At 38.7% G+C, this 18,785-nt stretch overlaps 1 protein-coding gene across 8 annotated transcripts in view; it reads left to right on the top strand.

The window, feature by feature from the left end:
• Nucleotides 1-15,858, top strand: part of CPEB2 (cytoplasmic polyadenylation element binding protein 2) — a 211,270-nt gene extending 195,412 nt beyond the window's left edge. For all 8 annotated transcript variants that reach the window (XM_078678458.1, XM_078678461.1, XM_078678453.1 and 5 more), the window contains one exon: nt 12,052-15,858. In XM_078678458.1, the coding sequence (XP_078534584.1) occupies nt 12,052-12,279 (228 nt within the window). In that variant the 3' untranslated portion in view covers nt 12,280-15,858. The remainder of the gene's footprint in view (nt 1-12,051) is intronic.
• Nucleotides 15,859-18,785: the final 2,927 nt, after the last annotated feature.

The following is an 18,785-nucleotide window of genomic DNA, read 5'->3' as shown; positions in this document are numbered from 1 at the left end:
AAACGAACTGAATAAGATAATAGAAGTGCCATCTCATGAGAGCAGATTGCAAGTTTATATGTGGACGGTCCGCAAGGTAAAGCATTAAAAACTAGGAAAATTCAATGCTAAAGAAAAATAAAACAGCCAAGTACTTTATCGAGTCTTAAGCCAATAGGCAAGGTAAATAATAAAAACTTGACAATTAAGTCAATGAATTGTCAATGAAATGCTAGTACTCAGCATATGAAACATGAAAAAGGTCTATGACATAACTGTGTATGCAAAATAAGCTGCAACAGCCTCCAACAGGAAGTCACCGTCTTCATCCGAAAACAGTTCAGCCATCCAATTTAAAAGCGGAAAAGAACATACGTGCTCTCCCAGCACCGGATCCTCTATCACCATCAGAGGACAGCTCGGTGGGTTTTCAAGAAAGCTGTGTTCCAAGAAAGACTGTGCTGCCGCCAGTAAATTCCAGGGACCAAGTAGTCCATGCATCAATGCCACAGCCATAATCCTTTCGCCAGGACAAATCAACTCGTGAGTAATGATAGGAGTCATCAGCTGATTAAAGTCGACGTCAGGAGAAACCGGTCCGCAGAGACACAAATCAATGGCCCAATCGAAATCACAGGTCAGGCAGTGAAATACAGGCTGGACACAGGTGAAGTAGGAGAACCGAAAAGATAATCCATATGCCGTGCTTAATATCGCCAACGGCATTGTGCCATAATATTCTAGCATGCGATTGCGGAACAGTGTCAGCAGCTGCAGGGTCGGAGGTTGCATAGGAGGGACATCCATATTTAAAAATGTAAAAAAGCACAAGAGCGTCCGCTGGTAATGCAAGTAAAAATGCAATCCACGAACCAGAGTGGAGAAAATGGAATGAAAGGGAGCAGGGATGACTCCAAAGATTTTCTCAAATGAAGTCACGAGACCACTGGTAACAACTTTAAAAAAGTGTGCCAGGGATTTTGTGGAGGATGCGTTAAAGATAGTCGGAAACATGTTGCTGAAATTGAAAGGCAAACCTGTGTACGGGTGTTCGCTATGTGAAGTACGAAAGTTTCACGGGCCGAACTCAAGGCCACCTCTCTCTGAGACAAAAGAGCTCTTATTCTTGTCATGCCGTTGAAACGTGTCCCAAGGTTGGTATTTGTGGCCAGATTGAAAACTCCCTATGTTCATGTGTGGGAGGAAATAGAACATTTCTGCAGCAAATAACCCGTTCACTTACTGTTACGATAAAAGGAATACTTTTAATTAACTCAGAACAATCTTCATTATTGAGCATCAAATAACTACCATTTTCCAACAACTTGAACGTGGGGATGATAGCAGGAACTGGCGTGCCTTGCAACACGCAAGCCATATTTGGTCGGTGTTTGTTGCATGAATCGTGTAACTGTATGTGCCTACACATTAGTGAATGATCTGGCGTCTCAGTGCATTCCTCTCCATTCAGATAAACTTCTTGATCATCTTTGAAACATCTGTATGTGTATGGAAGCGACCAGACCTCATGAACAAAAGCACTACCTAAAGGTTCATAAAGACCTATTGGTATATATTTCATACAATTTGAAAACTTATATAAAGCAAAAGGCAGCGTTATTAAACCGTGGATAAGGCATGTTGCCAAAAAACCCGCAATCCTCTGCTGATGATGTCACTGAGCATGTCATGAATGATGTAATATGTGACATCATCAGTAGTGGATTATGGGTAATAGTATCTCTAGTTTACTCCCCTATAGCTGTCTTTCTTTTAACATAAGTGTGTGTTTCCTTCCCTTATACTTACTGTTTTTGGTTCGCTTCCAGTTCGCGTACCAGCGAGCGAACTAGGAAGCGAACTAAGAGAAATAGAGGTTGGCACAGTTCCAAATATTGTACCAATTTTTTAATAACGGGGAGGTAGTTCTGAAAAGAACTTTTTTTTTTATTTTTCTGAACATTTTTTTAATGTTTTTGAATTTTTCGGAACAGTTTTATATTTTTTGGGGTTTTTCTTGGAGGGGGCAATGAAAACGATTCATTGTAAAGGGCTCAACAGGAGCAACAAAACAAAAAAAAGAAGTATTTATTATTTTGGGCGTTTCGGACAAACTTGCATATGATAGTCAATAGCTCTGTTGATCAGAGTGATGCTTCTTTCTCCGTAGGAAATGAATCCATCGCAAAATACGCAGGTGTGTTTTACTTCACCAAATCTCATTTGTATATTTGGCACCATCTCCCTGCCCTCTGGTCCCGTTACTTCCGGTACAACAGATCTTCTGGCCATAATAGGGAGATTATCTAGGTCGTTCCGAAACTGTGCAGCACTGTAGTTGTTAGGATGCCACCTAGTCATATGGCGATGCATTGTGTAGTTTCCGAAACTGTATTTTTTGTCGGTCCCTCTGGACAGTCTATCTTGACATATAAGGCAAGTAACGTATCTTGCATTTACTTTTTTCTGACCTTTGGGAATTTTAAAAAATTGCCAAATGAAGTTTTCTTTCCGGTGAGACGTCTTGGGCTGCTCAGGCAAAAACTGCCTCTCTTCGTGCTCGTCCTCCTGTTCCTCTTCTTCTTCTTCTTGTTGAATTACAACTTGAGCAGGTGGTCCACTCTTCCTTGGATGTGGTGGAGGTGGTGGGGAAGCACCAGCTGAAGCTACTAAAGAAGCCATTGCTCAGTGATCACAAAGGGTCTTTCTCTCACAATGATGAAAGTCAGAGTGAGGAAAGAAGGAGGGATTTTCATCATTTGGGAAAAACAAGAGTTCTCAACCAATCAAAAGTGTTCATTTTAGATTATATGACCTAGTCTTACATCATTAGGAAACCAAAAGTGAAATGAACCAATGAAAAGTGTTATTACCAAGTCACATGACTTGCTGTGTTTACGTTAAGCGCTTTGCAGGGCCTCCCGGTTTGCTTCCAGAAACCTGCGCTTTGGCACTCGCTTCGCGTACCAGTTCGCTAACGTAGCACGTCATATGACGTATCACGCGACAACGTGGAACGTCATGCGGACGGGAGGCGTCACGATGTTGTTTTCTAACGCGGCACTTGCGGTAAAGAAACGTTTACCGGCTCGCGGTCTATTTCGCGGCATCAAGGTCAGCTAACGGGAAGCTTCCCGATTCGCGAAGCGGGAACGAAGAAAAAAAAATATTTAAAAAAAAAATTATTCATAAACATATAAAATATATTTTTGGATTTAAAGAAGAATACATTTTACAGCTACAGATATTAGCTGTTAAAAAAACAATGAAATTCACAGAAAAAACCATAGGTTATAGACCATATATAGTTAGGAATTAGCATTTACAAAACCTTGAAAATTCACTGAAAAAACCATAGGTTATAGACCATATATAGTTAGGAATTAGCATTTAGAAAACCTTATTTTACTCACACAAAACCATTGAAATTCCATATATAGTTAGTTGCACTAACTATATATCGCGCACCCGCAATCCACTGCTGATGATGTCACATATTACATCATTCATGACATGGTCAGTGACATCACTGATGACATCACTGATGACAACATCCAGTGATTATGTGTTTCTGTAAAGTTTAAATATGTTTTATATATTGAAGAATGAGTGGATGTATAAGTGTCTGAATGAAGGTTTTAGTAGGTGCGTGATTGACTGTATGAGTGAGTGATTAAATGCGTCTTACTGAATGCACGGGTTAGTGACTAAACTGTCTTAATTTGTGCATCATTATGTCTGTTGTGATGTAAACTGCTGCATGTGTTGATCATTAGCTATACGAGAGGCTATATGTGTTATTAATTGGTTGCCCAAGTATTTCTATGGGAGATTGAGTTTGTGTGGGGGTGGCTGGAAGGTGTGTGACTCTGTGCATAGATGTGTGAGCAGTTTATTCACTAGGTGTATGAGTTCAAGAGTGCATGTGGAAACAGCTACATGGGCAGTTGACTGTGTGCATGAGTGTATTGATGAGTGAATGGATATCTCAATGCTACATGTCATAGTAAGTACATATGTCAAACACAGTACATGTGAGAGTTGGCATATATAAATAACTGTGCATGAGAGCCACTGAGTGAGTGGTTGTATCGATCATTGTGAACTTGTATCAGGGATTGTATAAGAGAGTAAATATGTGTTAGTATATGTTTCAATAAGTAAGGTGTGTATAACTGTATAGTTGAAGAAATGGAGGTGAGATTGTTTCTTTGCATGACTGACTGGGTGTGTGAGTAACTCCATGGATGAGTGGCAGTGTGTGAGTGTCTGTATACACTGAGTGTATCTAAGGTTATATTAGAGTCTGAAGAAGTTTATCGTATTAGCACAAGAATGATGCCAAATGAGACGTCATCAGTGATGTCATCAGTGATGTCATTTGAGATGTCATCAGTGATGTCATCAGTGATGTCACTGACCATGTCATGAATGATGTAATATGTGACATCATCAGCAGTGGATTGCGGGTGCGCGATATATAGTTAGTGCAACTAACTATATATGGAATTTCAATGGTTTTGTGTGAGTAAAATAAGGTTTTCTAAATGCTAATTCCTAACTATATATGGTCTATAACCTATGGTTTTTTCAGTGAATATATATATATATATATATATATATATATATATATATATATATATATATATATATATATATATATATATATATATATATATATATATATACATATACATACACACACACACACACACACACACACACACACAGTTCAGGTAGCACAAAGCGAGGGAGGCCACAGGAAAATTCTTAAACTTCAATGGTTTTTAATAGTCGACCTCTAGCCAGCAAACACTGCATCTGTACACAGGCATCAAGTCTTTAAAATTGCCAGACGCGTTTCAGGACTTCATTTCCTTTCATCAGTGGCAGTCAGGTGAGTAATGGAAGCGCGCTGCAACCAAGCAGATTATATATATATTTTTTTTTATAGGATAACAGGTAAGTAACTTATCCTTGTATCCCATTGGATGCAGTTTTTACACTTTGCTTGGTGCGCCTGTATACCAGCATATACATGGCATAAGCCACTGCTGATGAAGCCTTCCTCTAGCAATTGCTCAACCTTTGTGAGCTTTGAGACCTTAAATGCCCAAGTCTGCCTTGTGATCATCAACTCGGTGCACTCTGTCGAAATGTTAGATATTGAGGCATTCAACATAAGTTAATTAGCACCATGAATAGCTTCATATCCTCCATCTAGGTTATCCTTTCTTTTGTAGCAGTGACACATTTGCCTGCAAGGCCTTCTATGAGCTCTCACTTCAGGTTCCTTTGCAGCCTCTCCTTCCTCATGAAACCTTAATCGTTCAAATGCATACCTCCATGACTCCTATTGAAATCTGCTCCTAGATTTCTTTTGCATTTAGTTTGTAGCTTAGCGGAGTTCACAGAAGAAACTGTATTATTTGGTGGCAGCAGGTGACAAAGAAATGCATCTAGATTTCAAACTGTAGTCTGTAAAATGTTAAAGAAGTATGCTTCAACTTCTAAGAGGTCCTAGTCCTCTGACCAGGATAGTAGAAAGATTGATGCTGCTGGACAGAAGATTTGTTGAAATATACAAAAAGTGATGGAGGAAATGCTTGAAATAATCTCAGTCATTGATAATTACTCTGCACCACATCCCAGTCGATCGAAATTTTGCACACCATGCCCAATCAGTTTGGACCTAGCCATATAGAAATCAGTCTAGACCCTGCTCCAGCGTAACAGTCCAGCCCAAACTGCCAGTCCAGGTTTTCCCTGAACCTGAACATCAGCAACCCAGGACCAATATTTTTACCAATCATCAGCCAGCTATAGCTTGGTTCCAGTGGCACAGTGTGTACCCATCCCACTTTAGGGTGACACACTGAAATATACAAAAAAGTGATGGATGAGGCAACCATGTTTAGTAGAGGTACTTCAGTAGCTCTTACAGGCTGTATGGTAGACCTGTTTGGGAACTAGTTAACTTTGCTGGTGCCCTCAGTGCTCAGTTTGAGCCGGTGGTTTCTGGTGCTCGGCACCGGTCCTTTTTTGTCAACACTGGTACCTATGACAGTCTGTGGCAAGTGATGCTATTTGCGTAATTCAGAGTTGAGCACACAGTAGTAGTTTATTTTTAGAATATATATTAAAAATGATAAATAGTTGCCACCTTAGCCATTCCTATAGCTTGATTGCATGGGAGGAGTCTGCGTTCAGCTGGTCAGTTATGGTGAGCTGGCTATTGTTTACTATTCAGAGGTTCCTTGTGTGGGTAGCTGGGAGGGATGTGGGTCACAGTTCAGAAGGCCATCTGGTGGAGTCCCAGAGCGAGGTGACTTTGCAAAAGATTACTACTTTAGTCTCGTCTGGTTTGAGCTTGATGTGGTTGGTTTTCATCCCTCTGGCGACTTCGTTCATGCAGGAAAAGAAATTGGTCCAGATGTTTGGTGTCTTGTTGGGGAGTGAGAGTATAAACTGGATGTCATCATATGGTGTTGATTTCATGGGCTCAGATGATGCTTGCCATATCTGCATTGAACAGAGTGGGACTGAGTGTGGATCCTTGTGGAACTCAGCTGATTAAGTTGCAGATGTCCAAAGTGAAGGGGGGCAGGCTGACTGACTGCGTGTCAGATAAGAACAAATCGAGCGAAGCGCGGGATCGTGGATGCCAGCTTCATGCAGTAGATGGATGTGAAGGCGGATGGTTTTGAAGGCTGCAGAAAGCTCCCCTAGGCTAAAGTCTGCAGTGCCACCTCTCTCCATAATTATTCAGATGTCCTCAGTGGTGGCGATGAGGGCGCTCTCTGTGGTGGGCCTGAATCTGTATTGAGTAGTGTCAAGGAGGTGGTTGTCACTGAGGTGGGAGGTGAAAGGTGCTGGTTTCTTAAAGGGTCAGTGCTCGTTTTTTCTTCCATAGTCACTCAGCCTATCTGGCTACCTTTTTCCTTTGCACATATGCTATCCAAAGCAGCATGTCTGGTTTCATCCTGCAATACTGGGAGGTAGGGTGGAATAGCGTGTTAAGGCTAGGGAGGTTATGCATGTGTTTGAGAAATGGCATACGTGTTTTTAGTGGATAGGAAGTTTTCCAAGATCCCAGCAGCACGCAGGAATATTTTAGCTTTGACTTCAGTGAACATGCTTACGATGGAGAACGAGGATTACAAGTAATATTTGCTTTGCTATCTCCCCGCCATCGGTATTCTCTCGGAATTTATTAAATTTCTCCCCACATCTCTGTGAACCAGAAATATAGTTTGGTTTATGAATCTGAATGGATCCTTTTTCTAGTTGAGAGTCAAAAAGTGATTGGACACCGCAATAAATTAGTAGGGCAGATTCTAGTAGTACTAAGGTTAACAAATCCTTTGTGGACAACAACCTATCCCTTCAGCACCTTGATTGACCAGGCTTTCAGATATGCAGAATCCAGCAACAGGTTATTTACCTCCGTAACCCATTCAGGCCATAAATACAGGGCTTTCGAATCAGCAACAGCATGTCTTCTGAATCAAAGTAAAACCGGCTCTATCTGCTGCAACTCAGACATCCCCATAACCCAGCAAACGCTGTGTCGTCCCTCCACGTTGCAGAGGAAAGACTATAGACACAGTGGGGAAAAGAATTGCAGTACTTGTAGCAACATTTATTGCTATTGCAAATGTAACTATCATGTCAAGATACACTGCAAGACCTTCTTGAAAAAGTTCTATGAAGATAGTGTGGAACAGCAAACCTGGTGGAGTCTCATAGCGTGATGTCTTTGCAGGAAGAATTGTTTGTTTTTTTGCCCAGCTAATGGGCGCTTTTGGCTCTGAAGTAATACACTTCTGGTTGGCGGTCCGGTCCAGTACAGAGTGCTAGACAAGTTTTTGATAGGCAACACCTGTTAAAACAACATCTGGGTCACAGTTTGCCAGGCCATCCGGTGGAGCCCCAGAGCGAGATGTCAAACAGCATGTTAATGTAAATCAGCGCTCAAACTGAACATTTCATATTACAAATGTCCATATTCTTGCTTTAAAAATTAAATAAGTACATGGGTATTGTCTAGAAAATGTTAATTTCAACGGGGCTTCTATTCAGTACTCATCCCAACATGGAAGACGAACAGGAGCCTACGACCAGCACTGTGGCAAAAGTGCATCATCCAGTACGAGGACAGTATCTTGCCCAGGTGACTTGACTCCCTAGGCAGCTTGCTGTCCTTATTCCCCGTACCAGTCGGGCGATTGTTGGGCTTGCTATCCAGTCCGGCATTAAATCCCATCCTATTGTTTAGTATTCAATTGCTTTCAAAACCTATAAGGAAGGAGCATTACTTATATGTAGTTGCTTTACCAGCCACGATTATCAACATATAATAGTTCACAAAATCCAACGACATCCAGCCTTCTATTCAGTGTTTTTTTTTAATTCTGAAAAAATATTGTGGACCTGCACACATTGACGATATTAATAAACATAGATACAGCACAGTTTTGCGTGGAGACCGCCTGTAAGACGCAAAGACTTCTGGGTGTCTACCAAATGAAAGGGCGCGTACTTTCAGCTACTTACTCATTCACAGCATCAAAGGTATGTAAGTACAGTTTAGCATAGATGGCCCCCCAATACCAATTTAAAATACTACTGTTTGGCCTCAAGTTAGCACTTTGTGGGCTCACAAAATGCCTAGAGGAGCATTCATGACATCCATGATCTCTTCCAGGGGATCCTCATCGATAGTCGTAGGCACTAAATTGAAGTGCCCACATGCAAGATCCTGGAGAAAATAATATACACACACACATTTTTACAGTGGTAAGGAATGCAAGCATAAAATAGAAAATGCTGTTCTTTGTCCCTGTCCAGGGAGGTGGGTTGGTTGCTTATAGGGGTGGGCAGAATTTGCGTAATTGCGTTACTCAAATCTCTGCGAAACGGTAAAAAATCTCTGCGAACACGCAGAAATTCCGGGAACACGCGGAATTGCTTGTTTGCAATGCTTTTTTCCTGTTCGCAATCGCTGTTTGCGTGCTCGGATGAAAATCTCCTGCGAAAACGCATTTTGAGAACGCGAACAAGCCAAAAATTTCAAGAAGTTGCTGAACGCAGAATTTTGGGCAATTTCATGTTCTCCGTGGAATGCGAAATTACCCAAATTCCGCGAGCGGAACGGAATTTACTGCCCAGGCCTAGTTGCTTATGAGTTTGAGGATTACCATGGAATACAACTATGATTACAAACAAGAAAGCTTTCCTTCTCTTCCAAAGGATCTTCATCGATGGTTATAACTGAAAAGAGCAAGCTTATCCCACCACAAAACTTTGCCGTCAACAAGAACAAAATGCAGACATTTATATTCATTATGCAAAATGATTCCTTAATGAGGCTTGGCCTACTTGTGCATCAGCACACAAATCTGAATCTAAATAATGTCTGGTAAAGGTGTGTTGATCTCCTTATGGCAGCTTTACAGATTTCTGAAATCTGTTATTTAGAAATGCGATCATTCTGTTCCTACTCAAAACATTACGGAATTCATGAGCCCGCAAATGCATGAACTTAACAAACCTATCGCAACTAATCCACAAGGGAAAAAAGGAAGCACATATTAGTAATCTGCTAACTATTTAAATCTAATCTCTGGTTCTGGAGTAGCGTGCTACTCTTCGCAAATTTAATCAATGCCTCATCGGGGGTAGTAAGTGCTATATAAATACAATTGCTTAGGCTACTGCCTTAAATTTGCTGGTAACTTGAAATCCTAGCTTTTTTTATAGACTCGCCCATTTATGGAGGTTCAAATCTAAGCTCGTTTTTTCCATCTTAAACTGCTCAGTGAACACCCAATATTTTTTTACTTGGCCAGGTGCATTCCAACAGTCCTTAGCTTTCTTCCTCTTTCACTATAGAAACACTTTGACCTCCCCAGATTGCCCAGGAAAATCCATTACGAGAGTGTAAAATGTTGCTGTCCTAATTCCAACAATAGAAAATATGGACACATCTACTCTACATTGTCTTCCCTTCATTGTCTCCCAGTTTTAAGCCCTGCTTATTAGTCTTTTGCTTTTTCATGATAATGTGTTGATTGATCATTATAAAATCTAAGCATCATTAATTCTTCTTCTTACTTAATCTCTAGTTCCGTTCAGTCTAGTTTGGATGATTGCATGCATAGGGTATAGTCTACACTTTTTTTTTTTTTTTAACCGCTTTTCTCAACATATAATTAGGTAGGCTTGAATTTTGAAGATGCCTGCAGACCTGACTAAGCACATAACAATTTGACTGATTTCACCGTACAACACAGCAGCATAAGCTGTGATAACTCATTGGTGTGACGATGTGGTACAAAAGACTTCGCATAATGCTGTCAATGACTATCTTCTAATCACAACCTTCCTTAGTTCTCTTTAGCTAGATAGCTTCATGCACTACACAGATACTGCAGAAGTGATTTTTTTTCTGTACTTGAAGCAAAATTAAATGTCTTTTACTTCCTATGTGAGGAGAGTAGAATATCATATGGTTTCTTGTTTCTCAAACTGTGTCGCTTTATATATCGAAGCTGTTACCTTATTTAAGCTCTATAGAAAAAGGTAGTAGTATTGGTAAATACTGCAATATTCAGAAAGGACTAGGTGTCAAAGTTGCTGGCATCAGTGATTTACAAGATCGGACATCCTCAGCGGTACAGTTAGGGTAACAAAACACACATTTGAAATTATTTGTACAAATCAATATGGTGCTTACATTGTCCCCTTAGACCTTCCTACCAACAAAGGGCAAATAGTCACGTTGATTAGTCTTTCAAAGTAAGTTTCAGGATGGAAGGTGTTTACTGAAAAAGCATACACCATCCCTCAAGTCTTGGTTGACATTACATGGGTTGCGCTTTGACAGTCCCACACATCGTGTTTGACTCACAATTCATATGTTGCATGGGCAGCTGGCCCTTTTTTTGTTTCTTTGTGACTTTTTCCAAGCTTAATAGTATCTGTAAAAAAGGAGATGGGTGGCACCAGAAAACTGGAACAATTCCTCCTCCTTGGGAATATGAAAAGTTTTGCTTGAATGTGTCCCTGTTCTAGCAGGCTGAAAATTGTCCCGAAACCAAAGGTAGCTTTCCTAATTCTGATGAGAGCAGGAATTAAGTAGTTTCTGTGAAGTACAAAGCGTGCTGATCACCGCATACCACCAACTGGTCGGCCATTGTATTAGTAAAAAGGTATCCGAGGGACATGATAAATCTATGTGGACTGTGATCTGGCGTGTGCTTCAGTATCAACGTGTCATGTTCAGAAAGGAGTTCAGCTCAGTCAGTGCTCCACATAAGTGTACCATAGTCCCTTGTTTCCGGAGTAATTGTGCTTGCCTGGAATCTGTAGGATTTGTGACTGTTTCAGCAGACCAATTCGAAGCACTACAAGATTAAGTGGCTGGAATTGGGCTTTACAAAAATTAACCATGTATTTCTTGGTACACCACATAAATACTTTGTTTCTTAGTTTACTCAACATACAAATGCTCCATGTTGTGTTTGGTAAATTACAGACACTCCCTGTCCCCAATACGGTTTGCCTGCAAAATGTGATTATGATTTGTTACTTAGAGATCTTGCACATACGTCTGCCAGTTAGACAACCTACAATGTGACTGATTTTTTTAATGCAGTCCTCTCTAGAAATTCAGCCATTTTCCAGAAGGACAAGACAATGCTGTTTCTTACCAAAGGGATATTTTTCATCTAAATTTGGAGTTACATCTTCTGATGTAATCCCCTGCAACCTAGTTGGTAAAATAAATTGTCACTGTCCAAATATAAGGGCCCTTTCTGAATCTGTAGATCATGTCTGGTGCCTCTCTCGGACAGACACTAAAAGAGCATGCTAGTCCATGAATATGACTGAAAGGGGTACAAGCTAGCGGAATAAGAATAATTATGTTTTGTGAGATAATGGATTGTTGACTCTCAGCCTTAAGCTAAGAACAATGGAAACCCACCATATTATTCTTAAGTAGTGTTAAATGATGAAATAATGACATCACAGTCATGGTAAATGTTGCATCTTTTTCTTTTCTAATAGGTGGAGGTGAAGCCATATGTGCTGGATGATCAGATGTGTGATGAATGCCAGGGGACACGGTGCGGTGGAAAATTTGCTCCTTTCTTCTGTGCCAATGTTACTTGCCTGCAGTATTACTGTGAGTTTTGCTGGGCAAATATCCATTCACGTGCTGGACGGGAATTCCATAAGCCATTGGTAAAGGAAGGTGCTGACCGGCCTCGACAAATTCATTTCCGTTGGAACTGATTATAATGCCCCAGCAGCTACGAAAGGAAAGAGTGGTGCATGTGGCTTATTGTTTGAAGATACTGACATGCAGAAGAAATAAGTGCATTCTTCTGCTTTTCACCCCAGCTATCAATACATGCATCTTTATCAGCAGCCAAAACACTACAAGCCTCTTGTTTTTCACCAAAACCCCACATCTCAGGCTTTCTAATTTTTGTGATATTTTCATGTTAAAATAAAATTTTCTTTTGTATTTTTTCCAAGTTATTTTTATATGTAATGTTAAAATTAGATATGAGAATGTTTTGCATAGGGGGCACAGTCTGCTGCTATATTTAGTGGGTGAAGCGTGCACTTATTTCTAAACATGGGTTTTTAATTCAAGATCTGCCCCAATTATTTACCAAAGGTAGCAAAATAATAGAGATGGAATGTCTGCTACAAAACTTATTTTTATTGTTGCTATATTCAGTGTATACATAAACAAAAAAATAGGGTTGATTTTTGCTCTCCATTTTGACTTGCAAGATAGAATACCTCAAGATAATCTGATTTATTAGCTATTTTTAAACATTTTTAATCACAAGCTGTATTAGCTTTGCTGCTATATAGGTGTTTGATGCCACCTATTAATACGGGATTGAAAACGTTTAAGACCCTGCATTGTAGTTAAAATGCAGGCAGCACAATATGGCATAAACTGCCATAGTTTTAGAATGTGAAGAAACTTGCATGTTTACTTACCTATACCATATGCATGCACTATAAATATTAACTAACCAGAGGGTAAGTTATTGCAAATGCTCAACAAAGCTATATAAAAGTAGGTAGCATGAGCAAATTACAATTTGTTACGAACCGCATACATGCATGCATTATTGTGACTCAAGTTAAAAAGCTGTCCTACATGTGTACAATATGCAAATTCGTTTTAGATTAGTAAGTGCAGCCATTGTGTGACCTGGTCGGTAGTGGAATTCGATTAATGCAGACTGGATGTACTATTGTAATCCCTGTGCAATTTTTGTGGTGTGCAGTTATAATTCATGTTGAGTGACGTAGTATAGATACACAGTTGAAAAAAGAGCTTGAAGTGAAGCAGAAGGAAGTAAATATAAACCCTTTAAATGTCATGGTTAAGATTTCCTCTACAAACCAAAGATGGCCAGCACACTGCTAACCAGTCACCAAACGTGAAACTATTTAATACATTACAATTTGCTTGCATAAGATTGCAAAATGCTTTATAGAAAACAAAAAAAGTCAAAATGGAGACAGTGTATATTAATACAGATGGCTAGTTGCATATCCAACAAAATATACATTTAACAGTGAAAATTGGCTAGGAAGATGTTTGCATGTCTGTCCCGTGCACATTGTTGCCTTCTGTCAAACTGTTGTCACTGTTACATGAAAATTGTTACTTGAACATCCTAAATAGTAATTTTGTATTTCTTTTATGAAGTAATGACCTTGCTTGCTATTTTTTGCTTAATGTCTTCATGAACACTGAAGACCTACCATAAGCAGTGAGGTGTTTAATCTGCTCAGTATAGGTTTTATGCAACTAGCCCCCAAAGTTAAGTTATTAAATGGATTTGTTCTGCAACCATAGCACACAGTGCAGAAGTAGGAGTCTAAACAAATACAAGTACAAGGTTACCACTTTTCACAGTCCTTTGTGACAATCCTTCTTGTAAGCAAAGTGTTGATCTTCTATTGGTTGTCAACAGTGTGCTTTTTTGTACTGTACAATGTGGTTCATGTCTGACTGCTGTTTTTAATGTGGTTGTGGTTAAAGGTTTTAATGTTTAACGTTTATGCTGTTTTAAGAATAGCTATTTTCTAATTTATTTGTCAAGCCTGTCTCCTTGTTAATTAACATAATCCTCCACATTTGCTGGAGCGTTGTTTTCTAATCTTAACCCTGCCAATCCTTTAATCCATTTTGACATTTGTTATGCACTATTTTTGTATCCGTGATTCTTTCAACCGTCAGCTATTTTAAAGGCACACTTTTTTTGACTGATGACATCTCCTTTGCTATACCTCAATTTTTGGACTTAGGAAGAAAGTGTTAATAATTTAAATATTTAACTCAAAGTAATTTTTTAATTAAATATTTTTCTGTTCAATATTTTAAAAATTAAAAACTATAGGTGTTGAAGTACATTGAATTTAAACTAAGAATTTGAAAGTACAATTAAATGGAAGTGTTGAAATTCACATCCCCTTTAAAAAAAAGAACATTAAAAAGGAAGAAGAAACATAGCACATAAGGATATTGTTTGGCATGGGTAAAAGTTAAACTTTTCTTGTCATTTCATTTGTCAAGAGCAACTGAAGACAACTGTTATAGTAACCCTGTATTCCGTATGTGTTTGTACCAAGTTCTTATGTTCTAATTGTTGAACACTGTATTGGATTTTTTTAATTTACAAATCATATTTATTTTACTATTTTTGTAGGAGATTGCTACTTGATTTCAATTGTATTTTTGTAATTTAATGCTTCACTTCTGTTCCCTGATGTGCATATTGCTGCCCGAAAGTATGACAGTGGAGGGAGAAAAAACTTTAAAAGATCCGCATTTATTTGTTAAGAAGAAAACATTTAGCATTTATATATTTGTGTATGGAAAACACTTGATATTTAATCCCTTTTGCATCTGGCTGCATAAAGCCTCTCCTCAAAGATGCTAGAAAACTTGAATATAACACATTTTGGAAGGCTGACTAACCTCGATTCTGTGTTGTGATGTGCAATACTGTTTCTAATGTTTGTATAAAAAAATAACAGTGTAAAACCTTTTTAATGCAAATTTATTTTTTTCATTGCATATTTTGCAGATTTTATCCACAGTGTCATTTTTTTACTGTCAGAAAAGATTACCCCTTTTGTCATTGCAAATATTTTTTAAATCCAGAAATCTTTGTACTGATGTAAATGATTGTAGTTATTTTGGATAGTGTTTTGCTAACAAAAGGAGAGACTTTTTCATGCATATTTCTATTTTGTGTTTGTTTTTTATTTTTGTTTTTGATTTTAATAGTAAAATATTTGAAATAATTTTTCATATTGTCATTAATATTATTTTGTATTTTTATGTGGAAATATATAATTTTATGATGCTAATTGCTAAAGTTTATTTCATGTTGAATTATTTTTGGAGCTAAAATCTTTGTAATAAAGCAACTAGTTTCTACTTCAGAGTTTCTGTATAGAATCGCACAAGTGGTTTACAGAGTGTTTGGATTGTAATTATACATGGTTCTTTGATATGCAACTTATGTTGATTTTAATTTTATATTCCTTATAGGGTGTTAAAGTAGTTTTTTATTTTTTTCTAAATGAAAAAGTAAATACAGAGTACCCATGCTTTTATGGACACTAGGTGATCGCCCACAGCTTACACTTTTTGGTTAACTATTTAATTTGTTTTACTGTTAACTTCCAGGTGTCTAAATCTCCAGTCTGTCTGTTGTACTGGTAATTTAACTCTGTAATGGAATAGTTTGCTGCCAACTATTTATATTAAGTAATTTTTAAATATTTGTAATATTGTTGACTGACTAATAAACTATTAAGTTATTGACATTCTCCTTTTTATTTGTGTGGTCTGTCTTGCAACCTACATGAAGTTTTGATTGTAGATTGATCAGATTTTACTACCCAGAAGTTTCATTTACAAAGAGCTTTTGTGAACCTATTTGTTTACTTGTGCTTGATTTTCACCAGTTGCTATTGTAGAACATTGTTTTCCCCCCTCACTGTATCAACTCTGAGCAGTTTCCAGGGGTGTGGGAATTTACATTGCCCGACACCCGAGACATCCACATTTTTCACAGGGGCAAGATGTTTTAATGTCTACTTTGCCTGAAGTATCCCACTTAGTAGTCCTTTTTTGTACTTTGCTCCCAATGCATCATTCATACATTTTGAAGCCTGTCCCTTGAGCTCCTTTCACTCCTACTGCTTGCTCCCTTCACCTAGTTGACTCCAAGTCTGCCCATCAGACTCCTCTCCCTGGTGCTCTACTTTCTATGGCCCTTTGTTTTTTAATCTGGTGGTTGTATTAAGCTCTTTGCACCTCATTGGGCCTGCCTGGACTGGGTTTTTTTTAACCTAAATTCAGCTGTGTGAAGATCTATTCTGCTGCACGTTAATTCAAAAGCACCCATGAATAAAGGAGAAGGAAATATGAAAATATCTGGAGTGAATTTTTGCAGGTTTGTAGGCCGTTTTTTGTATTGATCACCAGGCATAAAGTTTCATTTCAACCACCCGATGTCCCCAAAAGCACTGTATTCCACACATCGCTGGACTTCATATGTTTTTTTCCTATATTGCTAAAGGATTATATATGCTTTTTTTGTATATTGCCAAGTATTCCTTTGCAACGTTGTGTTACTAGAAGCCAAAGGGGAGAGTCCTCTTTCCACAGCTGGCGTAAAATAGTGGTCCTCTGGATTTCCAAGGAAATAGAGCGTGGTAACTTCAGGTCTTAAAGGCAAAGAATGGTTCGCCCTCAAACTCCCCTAAACCAGGCACTTGTCCCCAATAGTCCAGATTTTTGTAACTTTCAGTAATGCCATATGAGCCCCTGCAGGCTTTTTTCGGCCCCATTCCCCTACCATTAAAATACTGGTTAGTCTAGTACTGTTTATCAACATTAAAACCTTAAAAGCATTGAAACTGTTGTATTGCTTTGTACTTGGTACAAAGAGTTGGCCTTCATCCAAGTGTTACCAAGTTGGGCATATCGGGGACTGTAGGCAACCGGCAAAAAAACATTGGCAGAGTATCACACACTGTGGTTCAGTGCGGGCAGTGGTAAGAGCATGGTGTATCTTGTGCCTACATGGAAAGATTACCTAAGATACACTGGTAAAGGTGATTTATTAAAAAGGGGACACCTTGCATGTCTACAGATTGACCATGCAGGCCATTTATAGGGCTCCATAAAAATTGGTATGGGAACCTGCCCGGAATGCCTTTTATTTGCGTTCATTAAAAGCAATAAAAAGCATTTGCCACTTAGTTTTATAGCAGCATCCCAGCGTCTTAAAATCATATTATGAACTGGAATACACCACAGTGTAAAAGTTTGTTTGAAGGAGTTTGTTTGGTGGGTCAATATGGTAAGCGTTTTCAATATGTCCTGCATGCTTTGTGGTTGTATTCAATGAATCATTCAAGTAAATCCCCGTAGCGGGCCAACCTGTTGCAGTTAATAAGTAATTTTCATATTGTATTGAGTAAAAACCTGGCACGGCAAAGCTACTGTGATAGAGAGAAAATATTTTGTTCGATTTTAAAACAAAAGTTCTGGCTTTTTACCAATTATTTTCTTCCCAGAATCCTTTCAAAAAGGAAGCAAGCACATTCTTAGAGGAAGGTTTGTTTAGCTTGATTTGTTAACCTCAAAATCTAGTCCTAAGCCACTTGCCTTTACAGGCGTACAAAAAACAATATCTGTCGATATTAAGAATTTTCAGACATTTTTCTTCCTTCTTAGATTGTAATGTAGTCCTCATAGTTTGAGGGTATTGCAGCTTGGATGGTGCTGTTCCACCAAGCAGTGTCAATGTTGTGCCAAGTAAACCTACTGTAGGGTGCAGCAGAAACACTGCACATAAATCGTGGTAAATTCTCTTTGAATTAAAGTGCACCTCAACCTGAATTATTTTGTCATTCCTGTAAATGACTGTGGTTTTGCACCTCTGTTATCGATTGGCATGGTCTGCTTTACACTCTCCTCTAGTGTCTGGAAAAACAATTGTCATACACTTGTGAGTATCATCATAAAATCTTTATTTCGGTAAAGTACCATAAAAGCACAATAAAAACATATGACAGTGATCCAGATAGGCGACAATTCATCAAAGCAAGTAACGTTCGAATCTTCATTAAAAGTTAAATCAATAAATAGGTTTCTATTAAAACACTAGGAAAAACAGACTAAGTCACTTAATGTACGTGCTAGACATATACCTAAGTGATTAAAATTGCACGCATGCGCCACATGGCTGCCAGAAATTGCGAAACAGGTAATACAATGGGCCCAGTTGTCAGTTTTTAGTACTCTGAGTGCCGGGGCACATTGCCGGAAGCCAAGATTTTTACACAAAGGAACAAGCCAGTACTTCCTGGGATTAAAATATGCAGGACAGAAAAAGAAAACATGCAACTCAGATTCAATATCACTTTCACAAGCAGGACAATTTTTCGGGCAGGAGTTGACCAATTACTAGTAAAAACTCGTAAAGGTAGTACTCCGTGCCTCCATTGTACATACAATTTTCTGGCTAAAACTGGATAAATGTCATCTAAGAGTTGTTCAAAATGGTATGAGTCTTTAACTATGATAAAGGAAGCACTTATAGAGCCAATTCTGGGATTGCACAGTGCCACGTTAAGGTTCTCAGCACGAAATGCCTTCGTAAGCATAGTATGCGAAGTCTCTTTATAGCCCCGCTCAGGGTCAGCCCATAAGACAAGGAGTCCCAGCCTTGTGAATTCCT

This window comes from Lissotriton helveticus, chromosome 2_2 (assembly GCF_964261635.1).
Source record: "Lissotriton helveticus chromosome 2_2, aLisHel1.1, whole genome shotgun sequence".
NCBI classification, from domain to species: Eukaryota; Metazoa; Chordata; class Amphibia; order Caudata; family Salamandridae; genus Lissotriton; species Lissotriton helveticus.
The sequence above is the reverse complement of the archived record's forward strand: the minus strand, read 5'-3'. Positions and strand labels throughout refer to the sequence as shown.